At 64.1% G+C, this 26,047-nt stretch overlaps 1 protein-coding gene across 4 annotated transcripts in view; it reads left to right on the forward strand.

Moving 5' to 3' along the window:
• Nucleotides 1–16,195: 16,195 nt before the first annotated feature.
• Nucleotides 16,196–26,047, forward strand: part of NFIC (nuclear factor I C) — a 59,045-nt gene continuing 49,193 nt past the window's right edge. For 2 of the 4 annotated variants that reach the window (XM_041764070.1, XM_041764072.1), the window contains exon 1: nucleotides 22,307–22,517. In XM_041764070.1, the coding sequence (XP_041620004.1) occupies nucleotides 22,488–22,517 (30 nt within the window). In that variant the 5' untranslated portion in view covers nucleotides 22,307–22,487. Of the gene's footprint in view, nucleotides 16,379–22,302; nucleotides 22,518–26,047 lie in introns of those variants that run through there. The other 2 variants (XM_041764069.1, XM_041764068.1) reach the window with 2 other exon arrangements.

Here is a 26,047-nt window from a genome sequence, read left to right on the forward strand (position 1 = left end):
CGAGTCTGGAGGCAGGTGGCCAAGCTGGGGCCAAATGGATGCTGGGGTCAGGGAGCCCCTGGGTCCCCCCCACCCCGCCTCCAGGGACACCGGACACCTGCCGGGGCGGTCTGGCTCCTGCGGCGGGCACAGGGGAGGCCGCGACCTTCCTCCCAGATCCCAGAGCTGAGTAACGGTGACGGGAAAAATAACCCTGCCAGCCGGGTGGCTGCCCTGTGCCCTCGGGAAGGGGGGCCAGGTCCCCGGCCCGGCCGCAGGAGGTGGGGGCCATGTGACCGGGCTGAGGGTCCCCCTCCTCGTGCACCCTCCGCTCCCTGCGCTGCACCCGGGGAGGCCTGAAGGGAGGTGCAGGAAGAGCCCCCGGGCCCTGCTGCTCCTGTGTCCCCCCAGGCCTTGCTCCCACAGAGCCTGTGTCGGGGTGGAGGGAGTCGGATACGTGGCCGGGAGCCCGGACATCTGGGCCCTTCAACCTGAGCGCCGTTGCTTTCTGGCGGGGTGACCTTGCGCAGGTGACCCCCCTTCCTGAGGCTTGGTTTTCTCCTCTGGACAATGAGAGCTAAGAGACCCCCCCACCCCGGCTCCAAGAGGCTGGGGTGCAGTAGGGTGGCCCGGGGCACCGCGTGGTCCTGAGCGTTGGTGGAGGCTGCAGTGAGCAGAACAAAGGCACCTGCCCCCGTGCATTCCGGGGGGAGGGGGAGGACACAAGCGTGTGACGTCCAGGAGCCCAGAGACCAGGCGCTCACGGGACCTACCTCGCATTTGTTACCGTCACCACTGCGGCTGGTGATGCCCCATGAATGCGCCCCACTGTCCGCAGCCTTCCAAGGCATGTGATTATTTAGCGCTGACTGTGTACGGCGCTCCGGATGCATGACCCCACACGCCCATTCCCCGAGGACAAAGTGAGGCCCGCGGTCTGTGCGAGGGCCCACGCTGGTTGTGCAGACAAGGGCCTGGGAGCAGAGCTGCCCCGGGGTGGGGGGGGGCATGCTTCGGGGACCCCGCTGCCTCCCCAGGCAGAGCCGGCACCCTGTGCCCTGAGCCTCCCCAAGCCGGGGTCGAGGTGGGTGGTGGCCGAGGCAGCACAGGAGTGGGGTGCCCGCTGCCCACCCCCCACCCCCAGGGCTGCCTGGGGAACGCCAACGCCTAATCCTGGCTCAAGAGGACACGTTGTACTAGAGATTATATAAACCGCCTTTCCCTTTGTTTGTTTAACGCTTTCAGGCTCCCCCCAACCCCATCTGTCACACTCCCATCGTCCTGTCAGCGGGGCCGGGGTAGGTGGGATACTTTGGGCCTGGCCTCTTAGAGGAGGAGGGTCTGCAGCCGTCTCGTGCTCCCCCTGCACCCCGGCCACCCCATTCCCTCTCCCTGGCCAGAGATCCAAGTGGGGTCTCTGCCCCCCACAAGACCAGGTCCACCCGGCGTGCAGGGCGGGCGCTGGGCGGGCTGATGGAGCATGACTGAGAAACGGGAGCCTAAGGGCCCAGAGCAAGGGCTCCGAGGTCAGGCTCTCACCCACTCTGACCCTGGCCGAGTCTCTGCACCTCGGTTTTTCCCTCCTCCAGAAAATGGGGGTCCGAAAGGCCCCGACCTCTGGGTGGTTGAAAAGGCCGTGCAAGGAGCTTGTATACAAGGAGTATACAGTAGGTGCTCACTTAGCGCTGGCTATTCACTCTCATCGTGCACCCTGAGAAGCGTTGATGCCGCCCATGCCCAGCCTGGGGGCACCTGACCCTGGGCGCCCTCGCTAAGACGTGGGGTTCCCATCCGTGGAATGGGGAAGCCAACACAGAGCTCCCCTAGTCCGAGCTGCAGGGCAGACGTCCACAGGGAGGTCTGGGTTCAAATCTCGGTGGGGATCCACTGAGTGAGAGCACCCCCTCCTGCCCCGGGGTCCCCGAGAGGGTTAAAAGCACTCGTCCACAGAAGGTGCTTAGCACGGGCGCTTTACACGTGCGTGTACGTGTGTGTGCTAAGAAGGGGAAAGTTAGAACCGAAGCGTAAGGTCGTGAAAATGCCGGGCCCAGGGGACAGATGGGCCAACAGGGGCTGGGGCTCGCGCGGCAGGTCCAGGGTTGGCCTGGGACTTGGGAAACCAAGTTGGCTGCCCTCACCCCCGCGCCCACGGTGCCCGCGCCGGATGGAGGGCGTCCAGCCCCGGCGGCGGGATTCAAACCCCAGGCGGCCTCCAGCCAGTAGCCGGCCCGCGCGGACCTGCATTTCCCGCCTCCTTCGGATGGGACCTGGGTGGGTGGCAACATCAGGGTGCCCGCCTCCCCGCCTGCTGCCCCGCCCCTTGGCAACCCGGCTGCCAGCCGGAAATCACAGTGCCAACGACTCTCTCCCTCTGTAACCCACTTCCTGCCGTTACCGACCCACCTCGGGTGCCCGCGGCGTCGCCCCCCTCCCCAGCCCGCCGTGGCAGAGAGGTGTAGCCCTTCGCCCTGAGGCTCCCACCCCGGGGGCAACCCCCCACCCCTCGACGGCCCGTGGGCTGGCCGGGCTCCCTTCTGCCAATCGGCCGGGAGGTGGCTTGCTGGCCACCCCGATCCTGCAGCGGCAGGATAAGGGGCAACGGGCCAGGAGCCCCCTTCGCGGATGGAGAGGAGCAGGAGGGAAGCAGGCCTCGGGGTGGCAGGGCTGCCCAGGGCAGCTGGCGGGGCGGGCGGGGGCTGCCCTCGTAGTACAAAGTACCGTGGGGGCCACGAGGCCAGTCCTGCCGAGAGGGACAGCTGCGTGCTTCACGCGCTGGGCCCATTTACGGGGTGAGCGGGCTACCTGCCCACCTGCCCACCTGCCCACCTGCCCACCTGCCCCAGCCGCGAGGTCTGTAAGCAGCAGAGCTGGTCTCTGAACGTCCAGAGGCCTGATTGCGTGGGCGCGGGGTGGCCTTGGTGGGCTCTGGGGGTCCAGGAGCCACAGCCGCAACCCCCACCCCACATTTCTGCCCGGAGGTGGATCCTCGTCTCTTCCCTGCGGCGACCCTGCCTGGCTTGTTAGCAGACAAGATGGGGACACTGAGGCCGGGAATACAGAAGCGACCTGTGCCAGTTCCCACACGACAGTGGGATGCCTCATCGGGTCCCTGCGCCCCTCCCACCCATGAGGTCCTGGCACACTTGGGACTCAGTTTCTCCACCCAAAGGGGGAGAGGCCAGAGAAGTGTGAGCGGGACTCAGGAGACGGGCCCAGGGCGGGCGTGTGCGGGCAGGCTCCGCGCTGCCAGGCGGTGCCCGAGCCCACACCCAGGTGCCCACGCCCGGGTGCGAAGGGGCTGGGCGGAGTCCGTTCCCCGTGTCCTCCGTGGAGGCCTGGCCTTGACTCCGGCTGCACGCTCCACGGCCTCGTGGCTGTCCCCAAGCCTGCCAAGCTCCGTCCCACCTCGGGACCTTTGTTCAAAGTCAGGCAGCAAGCAAGCGCCAACCCAGCTCAGCCGAACTCAAAAAGCTACAACATGTGGGGAATTTCAGAGGATTCCGGGCGCCAGCTCCCGGGCCAGCCGGAGTCCCACCACCCAGGGGCAAGCGGCCACACCTGCCTGAGCCGTGACATCCCTATTTCTTACAAAAGTGGCACCATTCACCCGCTCTTTGCTCCTCTCCCGAGGGCGTGAAGTGTGTCCAAAGGGGGAGAAAACATGGGTAGATTCCCTGCTCCACTGACCTCCAGACCCGGGAAGTGCTGCCAGGTGTCTAGCTGTAGTGTGTCTGGCTGCTTGGCTCCCCCTCCCAGCTGTTTGGACATTCCCCCCCCGCCCCGGGGGGGGGGGTGCAGGCAGTGGGGGCTTTGACCCAGGGCAGCCGAGGAGGTGGGTACAGTGGTCACCAGGCAGGGGACGTGGCCTGGAGGTGGACGGAGCCTCAGTTGGCTTCGGGCTCAGCCTGGGACCCCCCAGGGCAGGTGGCACAGTTTGCACAACAGTAAAATGGGTGAGAAGTGGCTGCAGCCGAGGGTGTAGACCAGGCCGGGAGGGGGGTGCCCAGCACATAGTAGGTGCAGAGAAAAGCCGTGGCCACCCCCTACTGCAGCCGCCCGTAAAGGCTCCCCGGGGAGACTGAGGCAGCCCCTTTCCTGCAGGCGATGCTTTCCAGTTTCCAAAATGGCTTGGCCTCGGGGGCGCGGGGCCACCCGGCGGGGCAGGGGCGCTGCGGGCAGGCGTGGGGGCGCAGCAGCACCCCGGCCCCCTCCCGCTGCCGCCCGGGGCACCTTGTTGTGACAACCACGGATGGCCCGGGGAGGGGCGGCGCCAGCGCCTGCGGGCACCTGGGGGGGGTCGGGGCCTGGGCGGCCTGCACCCCGGGTTCCAGGAACTGGCACGAGGAGCCCAGGGCGTGCACAGCTGCAACATCTGAGGGCGGCAGGCCGGCGTGCCCGGGCAGGGCCCCCCCCAGGCAGCTCGGAACCGGGCACCAGCACCCCCGGCGGGATCGCGGGCTCGGGCGGCGGGGGCGGGGGCGGGAGGGGGCGGCCCAGGTGGGGCCTGCGCCCTGCGCCCTGCGCCTCGCCCTGCGCCCCGGCCTATCCGGGGAAGCGGGGTGCGTGCCGGCCAATGGGGAGGCCCCAGCGAGGACGGCCACACCCCCGCGGAGGCCCATTGGCGCAGGGCAGCGCGAGGGGTGGTCCCCCCGCCCCCCCCCCCCCCCCCTCAGCGCGGCGGAGCTGCGGGTGCTTCCTAATACGCGGGCGCTGGGGGGGGCCTCCGCACCCTGAGCACCGCTCGCAGGCGGGACCCTGGCTGTGCTCGCCGTCCCTGAGCCAGAATGAGGCCTGACGGTTCAGGAAGGCGTTCGTACGCCGCGTGTAGGGGGAGCGCGGGTCTGCGCGGCGGGCGCAGCCCGTGCAAAGATCCTGGGGCAGCAGGGGCCCCTGCGGCTGGGCGGCCGGAGCGGAGTGAACGGAGGGGGAGAGGGAGGAGGGAGGGCAGGGAGGGGACGGGGCGGGCCCTGCAGGGCCTCTGGCTGCGGGGAGGACTTTGTCATCCTGACGACCATGGGAGGCCGTGGAGGGCTTCAGACGGCGGAGCGATGTGATGTGCCCCCCAGAGACAGTGGGGTTTGGGGCAAAGGGCTCTGCGTGCGCGGGCCAGCAGCCCCTCGTCCATCAGCCGGGGGATCATAGCACCTCCTGGGGGGGTGTCCCCGCCGTGGAGAGAGGCTCGAGTGGGGTGGCTGGCGCATAGCAGGTGCACAGCCGCCACCGCTCCGGCCCAGCGTCACCCACTCGGAGCACTGCAGGACCCCCCCACGCCCCGCGGGTCCCCGGGCTCCCGCCCTCGCCCACCACAATCCGTCCTCCCGGAAGCGGCCACCAGAGGGCGCCCGTGAGCACCCGAGCCCAGGTTCCCCCCTTCCTTGCCCCCAGAGCCCTCCGGGGATCCCACCCTCCCCGCGGGTCCCCAGACCCTGCACCACCTGCCCCCCGCCCTCCCCCGTCCCCCTCACTCACTCCACTCCGGTCACACCGGCTTCCTGGCTGTTCCTCCAACACGCCGGGCCCAGTCGTGCCCCAGGACCTTTGCATGGACTGTTCCCTGTGGAACCCCCTCCCCCGAGACACCCACATGCCTCCTCCTCCACCTCCCTCCTGTCTTAGCTCCTTAAAATCCCACCCCCAGGGATCCCTGGGTGGCGCAGCGGTTTGGCGCCTGCCTTTGGCCCAGGGCACGATCCTGGAGACCCCGGATCGAGTCCCATGTCAGGCTCCCAGTGCATGGAGCCTGCTTCTCCTCTGCCCCTCTCTCTCTCTCTCTCTCTCTGTGTGTGTGTGTGTGTGTGTGACTATCATAAAATAAATAAAATTTTAAAAATTTATTTTTTATTTTTTAAAATTTTTTTAAAATTTATTTATGATAGTCACACAGAGAGAGAGAGAGAGGCAGAGACACAGGCAGAGGGAGAAGCAGGCTCCATGCACGGGGAGCCCGACGTGGGATTCGATCCCAGGTCTCCAGGATCGCGCCCTGGGCCAAAGGCAGGCGCCAAACCGCTGCGCCACCCAGGGATCCCTAAAAAGTTTTTTTTAAATCCCACCCCCAGGCCCAACCCCCCCACTCTCCCTCCCCCGCCCCCCAGCATGGCTTTTCTCAGAGATACCACCACGCAGTGCGCAGTACACTCCACGTCTCCCTCTTGCTCGCCATCTGTCTCCCCCACTGGATCGTCAGCTCCATGAGGGCAGAAATTTTGACTTTTTGTTCTCTGCTGCATCCTCCGTGCCCAGAACAGCCCTTGGCACATAGCAAGTGCTCAGCGAATGTTGATGAATGAATTCATGAACGATGACTATTATTATCCTCCTCCCCACACCTCAAGTTCCAGTCAGTGCTCCCCTTCCTGGCCTGCCCCGCAGCTCCCCCAGCCCTACGGGAACCCCAGGGGTTCATGGGGCCGCAAGAGGGAGGAGTGGGCATGGCCAGGAGGACCGGGGGGGGCCCCCATGTGCCAGCAGAACAGCCACCTGCAGCTGCCTTCGGCCCCCTGGTCACACCGATGCCCCGGGCAGGTCCCCGCGATTCCTGTTTGGAGGAGAGGCGGGGGAGCAACCGAGGCGGCTCCGGGCTCGTGTGTGGGAAGGTTCTGCGGCCTGGCAGGGCCTCGTTCTGGCCGGTGTCAGAAGTCATCCGGCCCGGTTCCCGGGAACAGAGGAGACGGGGCCGCGTGGGTGCGAGCCGACGAGTGGAGGGGGTCCCGAGACCCACCCGCCCAGAAGCCCGCACCGACCAGGGGGTTGGGTGGCCGCGGCCTGGCCGGCCCTCTCCTCTGCTCTGGGCCCCGAGCGCCTGCCCCTCGGCTCCAGGATCTCTCCGCCAGTGGAACCCCGGTGCCGAGGTTCTCAACGATGAACAGATGGTCTTAGGTCGGGGGGTGGGGTGCAGGGGCGGGGAGCTGAGCCCTGGAGGGGACCGGGGGTCCCTGGAGCAGCCCTGAAGCCCTCCTGGAGGGAAACTGAGCCAGGGAGCTCCTCCGAGCTTCTGTAACCCAGGGTGGGGGGTACCGTCCGCAGAGGGTCCCCTGGTTTGGCCACGTTGCACTTGGCAGAGGACGGCTTGGGGAGGGCGGAGACCCGGGCCCTCTGCCAGGTCAGATTCCTCCCGGCAGCGGTTGGGGGGGAGGGAGAGGGTGGTTTTTTTTTTTCCACCAGAATCAAAAGGAGGAGAGAGAGCTGTTGGCAGGAAGAAGGGATTGGAACGGAGCCTAGGCTGGGCTCACCCTGAAAATCACACTCCTGGCCTCGCGCTTGGCGGCTGGGAGTGGGGGTGGCGGGAAGGGGAGTTTGGAGGCTCTCGGCATCCACTGCACCCCTGCCTTTTGCAGAAAAGGAGGCAGCCTCCTCGAAGGGCACTGGACACGGCCTTCAAGGCCCCCCCCCCCCGACTGCCTCAGCCCCTCTCCCACTGGTTACTCAACCGACTTTGCTGCCTCCACACCTTTGCTCCGGCTGTTCCCTCTGCCTGGGATGCCCTTCCCATCCGGGCCCCCGTGGATCTGGGCTTCCATCCCCCTGGACCTCCAGGGCTGGGGTGGGGGTGCCAGGTGCTAGCCCGAGGCTGAAACACCCCAAATCTGTAATGCTGACCTTGCCTTTTCCGAAACATGGTTACTCTGTTAGCCGTGGGTTGTCTGCGTTCAGTTTGATTCTTCACAAGATTGTGGTAAGAGGTGAGCTGCCTCGGGGACCGAGAGCAGCCCTGGTGCAGCCCCCCAATAAGTGCCTCACCCTCCTTTCGGCTCCGGGGATCTAGCTTGTCCTGTAACAAGGCCAGAAATGCACAGATCCCAAGCCCAGCCCTCGCCCCTGGAGACAGACACGGGGAGGTGAGACCCTGATAAAGGGGCCCAGGCAGCAGGGGGTGTCCCCGTGGGTATATCAGAGCCGTGCTCTGCCCTCTGGTCCTGGAGCTTATCCCGGCGAGCAGGCGCCCGGCAGACCTGGTCACACCAGCGTCCCCACGTGTGACCCTGGGCAAGTCATTTCCTTCTTCTGGCCTCAGTAATGCCTCTTCCACCAAACTTGTTCATCGGGGCTCCCCTGCCTGCCTCCAGGGCTGTTTGTGCACCCGATGGGATAATAGCTGGAAATGGCTGCCTACACAATGAGAGCTGTTATTAGGGCTTCCTGGCCACCTGCGGGCCTCAATTTCCTCATCTATAAAATGGGCGTAATGATACCCACTACGGCTAACCTCTAGGGTTCCAGAGGTTTCTAGGTGGGGGGCGGGGGATGATGAGACTTGGCAGAGGGAACATCTGAGGGCTGAGAATGTTCTGTGCAGGTAGGGACCGTGGCCAAGTCTGAACACATACCCCCCCCCCCCCCCCGCATTAGAGTAACACCTCCTACAGCAACACTGTCAAGGAGAAAAAGGTTAGCAAAAAAAAAAAAAAAAAAAATTCAGCTAACACCATTGTTGCAAATGTGACCTCTTTCCTCCTGGTCCGTTCCTGGCTCCACCTTTCTGTTTTCCTCCCCTTTGCACAGCTCAGAGCTAGAAGGTAAGTGGAGGGGGCGGTTAGGCAGTGGCCCTTGTGAGCCAGACAGCCCGCCCAGTTTTATTTATTTTAAAGATTTTATTTATTTATTCATGAGAGACACACAGAGAGAGGCAGAGACACAGGCAGAGGCAGAAGCAGGCTCCCTGTGGGGAGCCCGATGTGGGACTCGATCCCAGGACTCCAGGATCGCGCCCTGGGCCAAAGGCAGGCGCTAAACCGCTGAGCCACCCAGGGATTCCCCCGGCCCAGCTTTAAATCCCAGGCTTACCATGTATTGGCTGTGTGGTCTGGGGCAACCCTCTCCACCTCTCTGGGTCTCGGTTTCCTCATCTGTACAATGAGAATGACGCTAGTATCTGTCGCGTGGAGCTGCAGTGATCAGTTAATGCGAGGATCTGCAAACCACATACCAGGGGCCAGATTTTTTTTGTGCTCGGCCCATGAGCTAAGAACTGTTTTATGTGACATCGTAAGTGGGTGGAAAACTCAAAAGAATCATGAAAATCACGTGAAATTTATACCTTGGCGTTCGTGAATAAAGTTTTATTGGTACATGGCCCATCGGTTGACACACCGTCATCCCTAATGGCTTTTGGCTTTCTGGCTTTTGGCTCAGTAGGTGCTGAGTAGGTGCATCAGAGACCATCTGGTTGGCAGAGCTTAAAATATTTACCCTCTGGCTCATCCCAGAAGTTTCTCACCCCTGAGTAACTTTCAACAGTGCTGGGCACATAATGAGCTTGGTATCCTCGTACTGGCCATTGTTATGAAATATGTGGTTTGTATAAAAATCACATGCTATTTCTTCCCCTTAAAATGTCATATTTTTCCCACACCACTGAGGATTCTGGGAAGCTGACCTCACTCCCCCCATCCTGTGAAAGTTCCTCCCTGGTCCCCTCCCATTGGGTGCTCAGGTTATTCCCGCTTGCTAAGGTAGAGCTGCGGAGGCCAACGCCCCCACACCTCCAGCTGGGTTTGTGTTCACGTATCGGACACCTCGCTGTCGTTTGCTGCGTGCCGGGTCCTGTCCTAGGCCGTTTGCAAATGTGAACCTGTTTAGTCCTTGCGACAGCTCCCGTGATGCTCCCGTTTTCCAGATGGGCATGCAGAGGCTCAGATGGCTGGCATGACTGGCCCAGGGGACACGGCCAGCGTTCGAACCCAGGCTGGGTGGCCCCTGTCTGTGTCTCGGCTGCGGTCCTCGTTTCCGAGGAAGAGAGACCCAGAAGCCAAATCATGGTATCAAAGCGGGACAGGAGTAAAAGATTCTGGCAAACTGCCCCTGCTGTATACATACGGAGGTCACTTAGGGCTAATGCGAGGTTTGATGCTCAAAACCTGACTACGGCCTCCCAGGGGCAGGTCCTAGAATCTGAGTGTTGCCAGGAGAACTGGCCGTCCCTGCCAGGTAGGGAAGCAGCAATCCCTTGGTTACAATCCAGGTGCAGTGGCTGGGCCCCAAACCTGCAGCTGCTTCGCTCACCTGGGCCTGGGGGCGTGGCCAGCCAGGTTCTGCACAAATCCAGGCCTTCATCTTGCCCACAACTAACCCCCCCAGCTACCTCTTTCCCCTTCACCCGCCCTGTCTGAAAGGATGCCTAGGCTCTTCCCTTCGTTCAGGCTCAGCCACCAGAGGTGGGGCAGCTCGGACTCCCCATCCCTTCTGGCAGGTATGTCAAATGGTGCAACCGCCTCGGAGAACAGTTTGGCAAGTTCCAGAAAAGTTAGATACACACCCACCGCCACAGGACCCAGCGTTTTACCCCCTGGGTGTCTTCACCCAAGAGCAATGAAGGCTGATGGCGGTGCACGCACTTCTACATAGACGCCCCCCGCCTGTCACCCATTCCAGTCCCAGACATTCACCGGGAGGAATGAAAGGGCACGTCCATAAGGCGTCGTGCCACCCGCAAGTCCCAGCCACTTTCTTTGTGACAGTCTGAGGAAACACCGCAGGTGCCCATCGGCAGGTGAGCCAGAGAAGCATGCTGCGACCTATCCGGCCCATAGCACGCTAGCCGCCAATAAGGAGGCGTGAGCCATGGGTGTACATGGCAGATGGATGAACCCCAAAATAATTAAGCTGAGCGTGAGGATCCAGACACGTGGCCGTGCCTGTGGGCTGACTTATTGTCCAGGGTGGCTTCCGTGCTACTGGGGCAGAGTTGAGTAGAGAGGAGCTCTGGGTAATCAGTAACTGTCTGGGTCTCAGGTCCCGCAGCTGCGGAACGGGCCTAGGCGTGGCCCCTGACCCCACAGCCGTGGGTGCCCCCTGCTGCGGTGCCGCGTGGCTCCGGCTGTGCTCTGGCCTAGACGCCGGAAGGAAGTCTCCTTCATCCAGTGATTTGGGTTTTCTCTTTGCTTTGCCTCCGTGACAAAGCATCGTGGACATCAGTTCACGCCAGTGATTGAGTAACCCTGGGAGGGGGGTGGGGTATGTGCGTGATTCTTTTATTTATTTTATATTTTTGTTTCCGCGTGATTCTTTTAAATATGTGTATTTACGTGTCTCGTTATCTAATAAACATATTTAATATGTTTATACACGTGGTAACAATTATGCATTATACAGTGTGTAACAATGCCTGGAGCCTTCGAGTGCATGTGCATTGGATGTGACACGTTACACACGTGTGTATATATACTATATGTTATGTGATGTCCATAGCATATTTAAAGCATAGACGTTTTATATAAATACACTAGATAAATAATAAATACATATACTGCATATACGTTGTATGTTACACGTTTCATATGCACATATATTCTACATATCAATACAATATATACATAAACATATGAGATGTGGGGTTTTTTCTTCCTTTTTTTTTTTTTTTTTAGAGCGGGAGGCGGGAGGGGCAGAGGGAAAGGGAGAGAGAGAACCTTAAGCAGGCTCCATGCCCAGTGTGGAGCCCAACATGGGACTTGATCTCAGGACCCTGAGATCGTGACCCTGAGATCATGACACTGAGCTGAAATCAAGAGTCAGACGCTTGGGGCTCCTGGGTGGCTCAGTCTGTTGAAGCATCTGCCTTCGGCTCAGGTCATGATCTCAAGGTCCTGGGATTGAGTCCCACGGTTGGGCCCCCTGCTCAGCCTCTGCTGCTCCCCCTGCTTGTGCTCTCTCACTCTCTCTGTCAAACAAATATATATGTATGAAGAGTCAGATGCTTAACCGACTGAGCCACCCAGACACCCCTGTGATTTGTTCTTAAAATGGGATTTTTACAAGGCCTTTGGTCCCTCAGACTTGCATTCATTCAATCAATATTTATTGAGCACCTACTTCGTACCAGGAGCTGTTCTCGGTGTCAGGATGCAGCTGTGAACTCACCAGATGGGTACCCCCTGCCCTCGCGGCGTGGAGCTGACAGTTTACTCTCACACGTTATTCTGAGCTGGTGGTTTCGGCAGTTTGTTTGGGCTTTAGATGCTGAAATGAGTTCAGTCCCAGGCTGACTCATGACTTACTCTCATCACTGTTCCATTTATCAGTAAGTTTTAAGTTTTGCTAATAGGATAGATACCCACCAACTCAACTCCACCTGGATAAAGAGAATTTTAGCAATGACCCCATCCTGCTGCCTGGGTTCTCCCTTAGAAAGCAACCACACTCCCTGATCTGGGGAAAGGATCATTTATCCTTTCCCTCCCTCCCCACCCCCCTCAAAAATAAGCATATCTCAAATTGTTATTCCCCCGTAAAATGTCGTTTCAAGTACTCTAACTTCATAAGGAGGCTATCACGCCATGTGTAACTTCTGGGGGCTCCCTGCCCCCTCGATGTTGTGTTGCTCCGTCCCTCCATACTGTTGGCCTGTGGCTGGGGACACCCCCTGGCCGGGCTGCTGATTGATACTCCAATAGGTGAATTTCCCACAATGCATCTCTCCATTCTCTCAGCAATGGGCATTCGGGTCGTTTCTGGGTTTTTGGCTTCTTCACGTTGCAGTGATGACTGTTGGGGGGGCGCACCTCCCAGAAGCAACGAGCAAAGCTTTCTGGTGGATGTGTATCCGGGAGCGGAAAGGCCATGTTACGCGGCCCATGGATGTTCAGGGTTGCGATTCAGGCCAGTCTGTTTCCCGGAGTGTTTGCAGCGTGCAAGAGCTCTGTGTACGCACAACCTCTGTGACATTTGGTATTGCTGGACATTTTAAATGTAGGGCTATGAGGAAAATGGGGCCTTGCCACGGCCTTCCCGAGCATTCCCTTGATCTTTTAAAAAATTATTTATTTATTCAAGAGAGACACAGAGAGGGAGAGACAGAGACACAGGCAGAGGGAGAAGCAGGCTCCCTGCGGGGAACCTGATGTGGGACTCGATCCTGGGACCCCAGGATCACGCCCTGGGCTGAAGGCCAATGCTCAACCGCTGAGCACCCAGGCATCCCTCCCTTGGCCCTTAAAGAGGCCGGACATCTCGTCATGAACTTGTTGACCACTCCTGTCTCATCATTCATCGTACACCTGTTCATGCTTTCGACCTATTTTCCTTTTGAGTGGTTGTCTTGTTCTTACTAGAACCTCACTCCTTTTCACGTTTCATCAGAAGTCTGCGCCATTATTTGTAGCATGCATTCTCGACAAGGGCAAAAATTGGTCCGGTGGCGGGAGGGTTGTAAATAAAATCTTACTCTTCTGATGTACAAAACACAGATATACATTAAATATAAACACAAGCACGCAGTATACCCGTGGTATTAAAATTTCACGAGAGGTGATCAGGAAAGAAAAAGTCTCAAGCAGGGGCGTCTGGGTGGCTCAGCGGTTAAGCATCTGCCTTCAGCTCAGATGGTGATCCTGGGGCCCAGGGATCGAGTCCTGCAGGGAGCCTGCTTCTCCCTCTGCCTGTGTGTCTGCCTCCCTATGTGTCTCTCATGAATAAATAAATAAAATCTTAAGAAAAAAAAGTCTCAAACAGTTCAAGAGGGACTCTAGTGGGGAAAAAAAAGGCTGAGAAACATTGTTTTGTAGCAATTCTCACAAGCATAGGGCAAGGAACATCTTCAGGGGCATTCATAGGTTATGGGAGTTCGAGACAGACTCCCAGAAGTTGGGCCGCGAGGCCTGAACGTGCCTTCGCCCCCTGCCATGCCTGCCAACTGCTTTCCCAACTCATACACATTCACCTCTGAGCACTTTGTGAAAATGCCTGTTTCACCACATCCTCACCAGCACTAGCTTTTTTTTTTAATCAATTTAACAATCTTTACCTACTTTGATGAGTGCCAGAGCATGGTATTTTTCTTACTGTTTGTTATCCTTTCTTTGGCCTCTGTAACGCTGGACACTTTTCATGTGTTTACTACCGATCAGTCAGCCTCCCAGGAATGTAACAGAGTAGAAGCACTGCAGGCCAACGCATCTGGAGGAAAAGGGGGGGTCCTTGGTCTGTGGTGGCAGAGACTCAGCTGAGCTGTGTCCTACAGTTATACAGGAAACAGGAGTTGATGATGTGAGAGATTCTCAGCCTATTCAGATCACAAAAGAATCTAAAATGAGAGGAGGTTAAGTCAGGAAGGCGTCCTCCAGGCCAGCTGGGTGACCTTGGGCACATGTCTAAACCTGTCTGAGCCTCAGTTTCTCCACTCATGCAATGGGGATGGAATTAATAGCACCCACCTCATAGGGTTGCTGGGAAGGGTAACAGAGCAGGCTCACATGAGCTCGGTTCCTGCAGCCCAGGGGTGGCCTCTGGGGAAAATGATGGGTGGGGGCTGCTTCTGTGCCCTCCTGACCGTCTGCTGGACCCCAATCCCTGGGGTCTGGCAGCTATCAACTCAGGCCCCGCCCCTCCTCTCAGGTACCTAAGAGGGAGGGGCAGAGGATTCATGCTGGGGATTAACAGGGGAAGATTAGAGATGGGGGGGGGAGGGGGTGAGAGAGGCAGAGGGTGGGGGAAGGGGTCTCTATCCACTTAACCCTTCCCTCGCCAGCGCCAGAGTAGCCACCCCTACTTCCTTTGGCCTCAGGTTTGTGAGAGGGCAGGCCACCTGCAGAACCTTCCCCTCCCACCACCGCAGAACGCTGGAGGAGGCTTTAGGGTTGGGGTCCTCAGGCTTCCCACATGCTGGTTGACCTGGGGAAGATGGGGTTCCTCTCTGGGCCTCGGTTTTCTCTCCTGAAAAACTGGGAGAGCGTGCAGAGGCCATGAGACCTCGGCTGGCAGGGCGGGAGCTCCGGGCCTGGTGGAGAGCTGCTGGGGCGGCCCAGACTTACTGAGCACCTACTATGCAGGCAGGGCTGCTGTCACATCTCATTTGTCGAGATTTCCCAGCCTCTGGGATGCCCAGCAGCGCGCACAGAGCCGCAGAATCAACTTCCAGAAGCCCCCAGAGTCGGCCACGGCTGCGGAAGGGCGGTCCGGGGCCTGATTCCCGTCCTGAGCCCCCGCCTGCCCCCTCCCTAAACCCCGGCGTCCCCCCTGGGAGAGCTGGGAGCCCCTTCTCCAAGGGGGTCCTTGAATCCCGGCGCCCCAGTGCGGGGACCTGGGGGCGCAGGCTGAGGGGAGCCCAGGCAGCAGGACGCTCGCAGGCTCCCCTCCGCCCACCGGGCCCGGGCGAGACCCCTCCCGTCGTCCCCCAGCTGCGCCAGACGCAGAGCCCGGGAGGGGGGAAGGGGGCGGCGCCTGCTCTGCGGCTGCCGGAGGAGGGGGACTGCGGGAGAGCGCAGGGGGTGGGGGGGCGCTGCGGCACCGCGGCCCGGCTCAGGGCGGCCGCGGCAGGGGCGGGGGTGACCCTCCCCGCCCGCCCCTCCCCCCGCTGCGGACGCTCCACCATTAACCGTGACCCGGGGAGGGGGCGCCCGCTCACCCCCACCTGCGAGGCCGCCGCGCGCTCCCCGCCCCCCGCCCCGCTGGAGCCCCTGCGGGACCCCCAGGGGACCCCCGCCCCCCAGGTCTGTCGCCCTCGGTGTCCGAGTCTGTCTGTGTCCCCATCTGTCCCGCCTCCCCGCTGTGCTTGTTGTGACTGCGTGTATCCGGGACACCTGCACTCACGGGCCCGGGTGGGGGCGGGCGCGGTCGCCTGGGGCGGCCTCCCGGGGTCGGAGCGCGGGTCAGTCGGGGTCTGGAGGGTCTTTCCACGGGCGTCCGTCCGTGTGCGTGTCCGGGGCACACCCCGCGGCTGTGAGTGTGTGTGACGGCGGGAGGCTGTGCTGTGTGCGCGACACCCCGCAGGCTGCGAGCATGTGCGGGTCCCGGTGTCTGCCTGGGTGACAGCCGCAGGCCGGCGGGCGTGTGTCCGCGCGACCAGACACCCCTCGGCTGCGAGCTGGGCCCCGCGCCCCGCGCCCCGCGCCCCGCGCCCCGCGCCCCGCGCGCCGCCGCAGGCCGTGTGTGCTCCGCGCTGCGGCCGAGCCTGTGCGGGTCGCGGGTCTGCGCGCGCCGCTGTGCGCTGTGCGTCCGCGCCGGGTCGGAGGCCCGGGCCGCGGGTGTCCCCGAGCCCCGTGCGCGCGGGTGTGCGTGTGAGTGTGAGTGTGTGTGTGCGAGCGCGCGCGCGCCGCGGCGGAGGTGGGTCCGCGTCCTCCGCAGCCGCCCGCCTGGGCCCCGCGACCCGCCGCGGCCGCCGCCCGCTCGGCCTCCCCTCGCGCGGGCCGCGCCGGGGATGGAGCCGCAGCCGGGGCCGCCGCAGCCGGGGCCGGGGCGCGGAGCGGCCTGAGGCGCGGGCGGCGCGCGGGGCCGGGGGGAGGGCGGGCCGAGGGGAGGGTCCTGCGGGCCGGGGGGGCGGGCGCGGCGCGCCCCCTCCCTCGCGCGCTCGCTCCCTCCCCCGCGCGCCCTCCCTCGCCGCCTCCTCCCGCCGCCTCCGGCCCCCCCTCGCCGGGGACCGAGCGCGCTCGCTCCGGCGCCGGCCTCGCCTCCTCGCAGCAGCGCCATGGTACGTCGCCGCCCCCACTTTCGTTTTCGCCCGGGGAGTTTTTGGGGTGGTGCGTGGGCTCCCGGCGAAAGTTGCGAGGCCTGGGGGGGCGGGGGGCGGGGGCCGCCCAGGGGAGGGGCTCGAGGCGGGGACCCCCCCGCGCCGCCCGCGGCCGCGGGACCCCCGCCCGCCCGTGCCCCCCGCCCCCCCGCGCGCGGCTGGAGGCGGAGCCGGCGCGCGGGGCCCAGCGGGGGACCCCGAGTGGGGGGCCGCGGAGTTGGCGGGGAGGGCGGGGCTCCCCGGAGAGGCCCCCCCGCCGGGCCCGGCTCCCGCCTCCCGCCTCCCGCCTCCCGCCTGCTCCCCGGCCCGGCCGGACGCGGGAGGGCGCGGCCCGGAGCGCACGACCCCCGAGCGAGGCGCAGCCCGCGGGGCGCGGGGCCGAGGGGGGGCGCCGGCGGGCCGGGGGGCGGCGGGGCCCGGGGGTGCCGGCCCGGCCAGCCGCGCGCCAGCTAGCGGAAAATGGCCGCTGCGGAGAGGGGCGGAGAGCGCGCGGCGGCCGCCGCCGGGCGCCTTGAACTTGGAGCGGGGCGGGCGGCAGCGCGCGGGGGCCGCACCCCGCCCGCGCCCGGCGCTGCCCCGCCCCCGGGCCGCCCCCGCGCCGACCCCGGCCCCCGGCCCCCGGCCCCCGGCCCTCGGCCCTCGGCCGCGCGCGCCGGCCGCCGCCGGGAGGGGTCCCCGGGCCTCGGCCCCGCGCGCCCCGGGCCCGCTTGGCGTCGGCGGCTGCGCCCGAGGGTTCCGGCCCGGCCCGCGGGCGTCGGCGGCATCCGGCGCTGGGGGGCGCGTGGGGGGCGCCCGCGCCCCGGCGGGTGGGCGCGGGGAGCCCGGGCGCGTCGGCGGCTCTGCTCGGCCGGGGGCCCCGTCCGGGCCGGGCCGCGGGGGTCGGGCGTCGAGCCCTGCCTGTCCTTTATGTGTCTGCGTGTGTCCGCGCACCCACGTGGCCGAGGGCGTCGCGTTGCGCGTGTGTCCGAGCATCGTGCGGCTCGCGCGGCGGCAGTGCCGGGCCGCGGTCCCGCCGGGCAGATGTTGGGAAGCTGCGTGGAGGGTCGCGGTGTCCCGGGGTGACCCGCGGGGCCCGCCTGGGCATGTGCGGCCGCGGGGGCTGTGTCGAGCGGCCGCGTCCCAGGGGACGGCTGGGTGTCGCCGTGTGCGTGTGTGTCGCGCCCAGGGACTCCTCCTGGGGGTGGGTCTGCAGCTCCTGGGCCCCCCCAGTTCCTTTGCTCCTGCACCGGGGTCCCTGAGTGGGGGACGGGTGTTTCCTCTAAACCCTGACCCCTCCTCTCACCCCACACCACCCCCTCCACTCGGGGTGCCCCATCCGCGGGGCCCCAGGTGGTCCCGGCTTGAGGCTCGGGCGCGAGGTGGCGCCGGGACACGATCGCTCGGCGGCGGCGCCTGCTCCCGCCCGGGGCTGCGCGTGCGCGGGGACCTGCCCCAGAGGGAGGCGGGGCGGCGGGTGTCCCCCCACTCCGCGCGGAGCAGGTCCCGAGGGACGGCTGGCTACAGAAGCGCGGGGGCCAGGTCGGGGCCGGGAGGTGGCCGAGGAAACCCCCTCACCCCCGAGCGGGGAGCCTCCCCCAGGCCTGCCTCCCTGCGCTTGCCCCCTCCCAGGCCAGAGGGGCGGGCACAGAGTGTTGTTTGCTCCCCTGCGGGGGAATCCCCGCCGCACCCCCACCCCCACACCGGGGCGCTTGATATAATTTTCTAAATATAAAAGCGCCAAGGCCAGGCCGGAGGAGCAGCTTTTTTTCCCTTAAACCTGCAACCCATTTTCGGGGGCTGTTGGGGAAAGGGAAAGAGGGGTCCTACACTGACGCCCCACCCTCGAGGTCCCGAGGTCTGGTAAACTGCCCCCCTCTCTGCCAGTGTGCCCCCTCCCCTGTGCTCCCCGCCACTGCGGAGGCACAACAGTCCGGCCACCCTCCCGCCCAGTGGGACACCTGGTCCGCCTGCCCTTCCCAGCACAGCCTCTCCCGCGGGCGCCTGGTGCAGTGGGACACATCTGTGCAGGAACATTGACAAGCACACAGCCAGGACACAGGTGGACAGCACTGCACGCCCGCACCACCGCGCACAGACCCTCACCACACTCCCAGCCGCAACAGGCACCTGCATTTGGCGTGGGGAGACAGGCCCTGCCGCCACCACCAACCACCCCTGCACTGAGCCTGGGCCGGGCTCTGGGGGGCGCGGGTGGGGGAGGAGCAGGGATGTGGTGCGCAGGGCCGCACCTGTGTAGGGATCCTGGGAGGGCTGCTGCCTGTGGGCGTGTGCATGGTTGTGTTTGGGTGCGAGGGGGTGATGGTGAAGGAGCGTGTACGTGTTATGTTCACGGTTGTGTGTGCACTGGAGTGGATCTGTGCGTCTCCCCAAGTCTGCTGAAGGTGTGTGTGTGTGAGCGTGTGCCGTGTGTGAGTCTGTGGGAGTCCGGGTGTCCCTGGGTGCCCCTCTGAGGAGATGTTTGAGGCCAGGTGTGGGGAAGTCTGAGTTCATGGGAGTCTCTGTGTTTGTGTCACGTGTGTGTGACTGTATGTGTCATATGAGGACTGTGTGTCTGCATTTTTGTGACGTGAGTGTCTGTGGGGCATGGTGTGTGTGTCTGTGCGTGTATCTGCACCAGCCTTGTGCCCCATCCTACCTTTACTTGTGGAGACCAAAGACCTTAACATCGCCTTCTAGAACCTCAGTTTCTCCTCTGTAAAATGGGAACACAAGGGCAGAGGAGGGGTGACACTGTCACATTCCCAGGGCCTGGACGGTGCTGTGTCCTCTGTTCTCTGGGTGTGGTGGCTATGGACTTACTGTGTGGACACCTGTGGTCCCTGCCTCAGCTGCCCTGTGAATGGCACTCACTTTTTTTTAAAAAGTTGGTTATTAATGACACAAACCACCCAGGAGCATCTAAGGAAGATATAAAAGTCCCCAAAGTGAAAAGCCGCCTTCCTCACCACCCCTCCCTGGTGGGACCCCACTCCGGGGCAGCTCTCTTTCCATCAGCCTTGTCTGAACCATTGCACACATAACAGGTACATATTCTTACAAATACGCTTGCTTTTTTTTTTTTTTTAACAAAAGAATCCCAGATGAGAGCTTGAGTCTCCTTGCAGCATTTCCAGTGGGCGGGGTGGGGTGGGGTGGGGTGGGGGGTGTCACCCAGGGACTGTTCTGCCCCAGGAGACACTGGGTAATGTCTGGGGACATCTGTCTGGACTGGGGGGTGCTCCTGGCATCCAGTGGGAAGGAGCCAGGGATGCTGCTCAGCACCCCTCCCCCACGGTGTCCAGGATGCCCCCAGTCCCCCCCCTCCGGGCAGAGAATGATCCAGAGCACCCTGCAGGGAGAAGCCCTGCCTACAGCTTGCTTGTGCTTTTATGGAGCTGCATAGTAGTCTCCCCGACTGCCCTCCCCCCATGGACGCAGTGGCTTGTTCCCAAATTGTTGCCGTTGGTGTTAGAGAGTGGTAGTCAACACACTTGTGCGTCTGTCCCTCTGTCCCAGGGACAGTTAGAGAGAAGACAGAATGAGCTATAAAGGAGCGAGCGTGTTTTATTTGATTTTTTTAAACCAACGAGCTACATGGTGCTCCATCCAGGGTGCCAGAGGCTAAATCGTGCCCCCACCCTCGCCTCCTGGGCCCTGGCACAAACAGGTCCGGATCCACCAATTGCTTTGGTAAGACACTGCCAGGTGCAAGGCAGTGTCCTAACGTCAGTCCAGTCACTGGTTCACCCACGACATCCCAAGGGGTTGGAACTACCTTTGCCCTTTCCCACGGAGGGGAAGCTGAGGGGAAGCCGAGGCACCCTGGAGTTTAGCTGCTGCTGGAGGAGGCACAGACCTGGCCACAGCCCTGCACTAGCGCTGGCCCGCTGTGAGCTCGCAGGGCCCCTCCTGCCCGGACTAGAGCACATTCGTCCGCACTGTCCCACTCGTGGTGTCCAGGGTGTCCACACAGGTAACCCCAGGACTCCCAACTCACCAGCCCTCCTCCAGGCGGGTCCTAGCACCTTTGCCATTTTACAGATGTGGAGACTGACGCTCCCAGGGGGTTAGTCTGTACTCTCCAAACCTCACTTTGCCAACAGAAGCCTGGGGGTTGGGGGGCAGGCTGGGCTCAGAGGGCCAAAGCCGGGACAACCCTCTGAAGCCAAGGGTAACTTTTAAATGTCTGTGAAATCGGGATCTTGTACTCTCTGTGCTCCTTGCACTTTTAAAATAATAAAATACTGCGTGACGTTATGTTGGCATTTGGATTCCTAGACACCTGCCTTCCCCGTTCATCCTGGGGTTTTGAAATGCACCCCTCCCCACACTCCCACCCGGCAGGGGTTTTCAGACATTCCCGTGAAGTGCTCCCGAAGTGCTAAGCACTATTTGTTTGAATAACGGACACCCACATGCAGTGGGGGGTCGCCGTGGCCCTGAACGTGTGTGCTGTGGGAACCCTGCTCCCCCCTGGTCCATCCCCGGGGCCCTGGGCGAGCGGCTCCCTTTCTCTGGGCCTGTTTCCTCCCTGTAACGCGGGAGAATAGCAGGGTTCCTGGCACCTTCCTTTACCCTGGGCATGGGGCAGCTGCCCCAAGTTGGCAAGAGGGTATCATTTGGCGTCAGGATACTGGGAGAGAACAAATCAAAATCACCAGGCTTTCTAAGAATGCCTCGGTGCACATTTGACAGAAGGTCAAGGCTCTGCTAAGTGCCATTATCCTCATGCCCATGGATCCCATGGGTGGGCACCGTCAGTGCACTTGACACCAAGGGGCAGAGCGACACATCGCCCTGGTCTGTGGGATGGGAGTGGGAGCTTCTGTGGTGGAGGCTGGGAATGGGAGGATTCTGAGAGTGAATGGGGAAGGGTTGAGGTCATGGTCCTCAGGCACCCTGGGGGCTCAGATGAGGGGCGGTATCAGGTCTATGCCCCGTTTCTCTAGAGGGAGAACAGTGGAGCTTTAGGAATGTGGGTTCTGGGGCCAGGTGGCCTGGCTCCAAGCCACTCGCTGTGCCTCAGTTTCCAGATCCGTGAAATGGGCACACTGCTGGGGCCAGTAGGAATTACTGGACGCCTGGGGAAAAGGCTGCAAGGGTTCACCTGGCCAGCCTGAGGCTCTGGACACATCCTCCTGGCATGTTGGGGAGACTCGTGGGGGATGCCACAGCAACCCCCCTCCCTGCACACCCGGGTCCCCTCGGGTGCTAACTGAAGAGGCGAGAGCAGCGTGCTGGCGGCTCTGGGGTCAGCTGGGACCTTTGGGGCTGCTGGGCTGGTGGAGGAGTGCACTTGGAGCCAACCCCTGTGCCCAGGGAACCGCAGCCCATGTGTGGCTCTGGGGGAGCAGAGGGAGAGATGCCCCCGGAGCCCCCTCTCCTGCCCTGCACCCCGGGTTGTACATCTTTAAGGGGAAAGACGCGCGCTGGCGCCGGGCCTCTGCACACGTCACTTCTTCATTCTTTCCCTCCCCCCCCCCCAACTTGGCTCTTTTCTCCAACTTCCCGGCCAGCGCGGGGAGGGTAGGGGGGGGTCTTAAAAATCACCTCCGGCCCCAAAGTGTCCAGCACCAGCCCACCCCCCCTCCCCACTGGACTCGGGTGGGCGGTCCTGGGGGACCCGCGGTGACCCGGGTCGCGCGGCCAGTCGGTCCCGTCCGGTGCCCGGGACCAGGCGGCTCGTAATTCGTACCAATAGCGATGATAGGGGTTCGCGGGGCGTGGGGGGGGAGCGGCTTTGCTTCCCCGCTCGCGCTCTTTTTTCCCTCGTTTCTTTGAAAGTTGGATGTTGAGAAGTGGGAGGTTCGGGTGGGAGGGGAGGGGAATTGGGGGGAGGGAGGGGGAGGCTGCCGGAGGGAGGAGAGACAGAGACACGGAGAGACAGAGACGGAGGAGGAGGAGAGAGGGAGGGGGGACAGGAAAGGAAGAGAGAGGGAGAGCGAGCGAGCGCGGGAGGAGGGAGGAGGGAGATCCAGGGAGGAGGCGGCGAGGAGCGCGCCGGCCGCGGCCGCGGGGGGGTTTGGAAAAATGACTCAGTAAGTTCAGCGCGCCCGCTCCGGCCGGCCCTGCGCCTCCCGCCGCGCCCGGGATGTATTCGTCCCCGCTCTGCCTGACCCAGGTACGCCCCGCGCCCCGCGCCCCGCGCCCCCCGCGCCAGGGCCCCGCGCCGGGAAGCCCGAGGAGGCGGGACGGGAAGGGCGCGCGTCCCTCCCGCCGCCCCGCAGGGCGCCCCCGCCGAGGGCCGGGGGCCGGTGGGGGATGGGCCGGCCCGGGGACCCCCCCCCCGCGAGACCCGTCCCCGGGACCCCCGCCCCGCCCCCGGCGCCCCGGCCGCCCCCCTGCGCGCGCGCGGGGCTCGCCCCCACCCGGGAAGGTCCGGGGAGCGCCCCCCCAGCGGCGAGGGCGGGCCTCTGCGGGGACCCCCCACCCCGGCCTGCCTCCGGGCGCAGTCGAGGGGTCCTGGCCGCCCCCCCCCCCCCCCGGGCACTGCCGAGGACGGGCTCCCTCGGACGAGCTCCCCAGACAGCGCCCCCCCCCCGGGCCCCGGGACGCCGTCCCCCCGCGCTGGCCCACGTGTGCGGGGAGGGGGGAGGGGGCGCGCGGAGTTGGAGGCGCCAGGGGCGGGGGAGGGGGCGCTGACACCGCGGCGCGGCCTCCGCCCCCCGACACCGAGCTGGTATTTTCACCGCATCGATCCTGGATCGTTGCGCCGCCGCCGCCGGGAGGAGCCGGGAGGAGCCGGGAGGAGCCGGGAGGCCGGGCGTTCCGGGGTCTGGCCGGGCACTGCGGCGCTGCGGACGCCTCGCCGGCCCGGCACCTGCCCTGCCCCTGCCCCCTCCCGCAGCCTCTCACCCCTGGCCGCGCTCCCAGGCCGCCCCGGGCTGAGCCCTTGTGCAACGGGCCCCGGGGTGCGTGGGGAGGGGGCGGCCGGCCCGGCCCGGCCTCCCCTAGTTCTCTCTGGGACACCCCCAGGTCTACTTCCAGCTCCCCCCACACCCTCGTGTCTCTTTAGGCCAGGGGGGCTCCGGCCTCAGTTTCTCCTGAGGACTAAGGCAGGTTCTGGAGACAGGGCCGGGGTGGCCTCCAGCTTGCAAAGTGTACGACTCTGGGAGTCCTCTGAGTGGGGGGGGGGGGGGCTGCGTGTCCCGTGTCCCTCCTCCCTCCCTTGTGGGGAGCACGTGGATGCCTGGCTGGGGCCTCAGGGACCGCCAGCCTCTGTGGGGAGCGTCCCCAATCCAGGATCTTGGGGTCCCCGTCATTGGTGGTGGACTCTTTCCTGCTGGGGTAGGGAGTAGGGAGTTCCTGGTTCCCCCCAGCAAATGGGTGGATGGGTGTCCCCCCCGGGGGAGGGGGGGTCTCAGAGCTTGTCTTACCCATAATCCCCTGAGTGACCTTGGGCCAGTCCCTGCCCCAGTGCAGGCCTCAGTTTCCCCTTCTGAACAACTTTGGAGGGGGGTCTCCCCCGGAAGCTGTCAGTGCTGCCCCTCCTCTGCCTCCCCGCTGTCCTGCAGCTCCCGGGAGCAACTGGGAGCTACTGGGTTCTCCTCTGGGTTGCCGTGTGACCTTGGGCCTCCCAGCCTCTGGGCTTGCAGGGTGGCCTGGGTGGCTGTGGGTGCCCCCGCCCCCTCCGCCCTCCGTGCGCTTGCCAGCTCCCGCCAGCCACACAGGGGGGCTGAGCCAGGGAGGCTATTCCAGGGAGGAGGTTGGAAGGCCGCCTTTTGTCACCGAGCCCTGGAATTCCCCCATCAGGACTCCTCGGGAGACAGGCCTTCATCCACGTTGCCGCGAGAGGCGGTGGCGGTGGCGGTGGCGGTGGCGGTGAGGAGCGGAGCCCCGGGGTGAGCGTGTGCTCACGGGGCCTGGCGGGGCTGTGCCCCTGCTGGACTCGGCCCTGCCGCCTCCCTGAGCCTGCCCCGGGCTGGGGACAGGGAGACAGAGACAGGGAGCCCCCCTCGCCGCCAGGCCAGAGTGCAGAGAGAGTGGCCCACGTGCAGGGGGGTCCCCTGCCTCCCCTATCTCCTGCGTCCCCCCCAGGATGGGAGTCCTGGGACCCCCTGTCAGGCAGCCTGAGGGCAACCCCAGAGCTCCTGGGAGAGCCAGCCTGGCCTGGGGCCTCTGGCGGGGGTCCCCGGAGCACCCCAACTGACCCCCCCATGCAGGACCTCTGCTCCTGGCTGCCCGGCTCGGGTCCCTAAGCGTGCCACCACCCCCCTTCTCTGTGACCGCCCCCAGCTCCATCTCCCTGTCTCTCCGTCTCTCCCCGTCTCTGCCTGCGTCTCTGTCTGTGTCTCCATCCGGCTCCGTGTGTCTCTCCCCGGGCCCCCAAGTCCATAGTCTCTCCAGTGTGTCTCCCCGTCTCTGGGCCTCCGTCTCCCCCCTTTTCCCAACTAATTTTACAACCTGGGCCCATCCTGAAATAGCTCGCTTTTAGCTGATCCGACCCGGATCCTTGTCGGAGCCGGAGCCGAGGGGGGAGGCAGCGCCCCGGTGCCCGAGCCCGGTGCCCCCTGGGCCTGCCCGCCAAGGGGGGGGGGCAGCGGCGGCCGCGGCCCTGGAGGATTCTGGGAGCCCCGTCCCTGTTTCAGTGGTGACTCAAGCGCTTTTTCACTTTTACTCTTAAGAGGAACTGTGTGGAGCAGCCGTTACTTCCATAAATCCTGGCGGCGGGAAGGCGGCCTCCCCGCGCTGGCCCTGCTCCGGGCCTCCCTCCCTGCCTCCCTCCGCCCGGCACCGCCACGTTAGTTATTCCGGGTTTGGGGCCAAATCCCTCTTGGCTGCAGTGCCCAGGATTCCCCGGGGCCGAGGCCGCGGCCGCGGCGGCCGCCAGGGCCCCTCCCTCCCTCATTCATTCATTCCTCCCTTCATTTCTGCCCAGGCTCCCCCTGGGCCTGGCGCCCCGGCACTGCCGATTCTCCAGGGGGGAGGCCGAGGCCAGAGGGCGCCCGGCCGCTGAGGCGCCTGGGGGGCGGGGGAGGCAGTGAGCTCTAGGCCTGGCCTGGGCTGTGGGGCGGTCGGGGTGCCCCGCACCCGAGGACTGGGAGACGCCGCGCCCAGAGAGGGCCAGGGCCTGCCCGGGCGGCACAGCACGGCCTGCGGGCGGGCGGTTGGGGACACTCCGCTTGGCGCTCCCCGGGTGATCCCCCACCCCACCCCGCCACCCCGCAGGGTCTGCTGGCCTCTGCCCGGCTCCTGCAAAAAGCACAACCTCCCTGTCGCTGTCTCTGCGTCTGTCTCTCCCTCCTCCCTTCTCTGCGGCGCGGAGGTGCCTCAGCGAGCGCGCCAGGGCCAGGCGCCTTGTAAATCACGAAGCTGGGATTCTGGCCGAGTCAGCGTTCCCGCTCCCTCTCCCTCTCCCTCTCCCTCTCCCTCTCCCTCTCCTCTCCCTCTCCCTCTCTCTCTCTCCCTCTCTCTCCCTCTCTCTCCCTCTCTCTCCCTCTCTCTCCCTCTCTCCCTCTCTCCCTCTCTCTCCCTCCTCCTCCTCCCTCCTTCTCTCCTTCTCTCTCTCCCTCTATCTCTGTCTCTCTCCCCCCCACTCTCTTTCCCCCTCCCCATCTGTCTCCCCCCACCTCTGTCTCTGTCTCTCTCCCTCCCCATCTCTCTCCCCCCACCTCTGTCCCTGACTCTTCTCCCCCCACCTCTCTGTCTCTC

Source organism: Vulpes lagopus, chromosome 7 (assembly GCF_018345385.1).
Source record: "Vulpes lagopus strain Blue_001 chromosome 7, ASM1834538v1, whole genome shotgun sequence".
In the NCBI taxonomy this organism is placed as follows: domain Eukaryota; kingdom Metazoa; phylum Chordata; class Mammalia; order Carnivora; family Canidae; genus Vulpes; species Vulpes lagopus.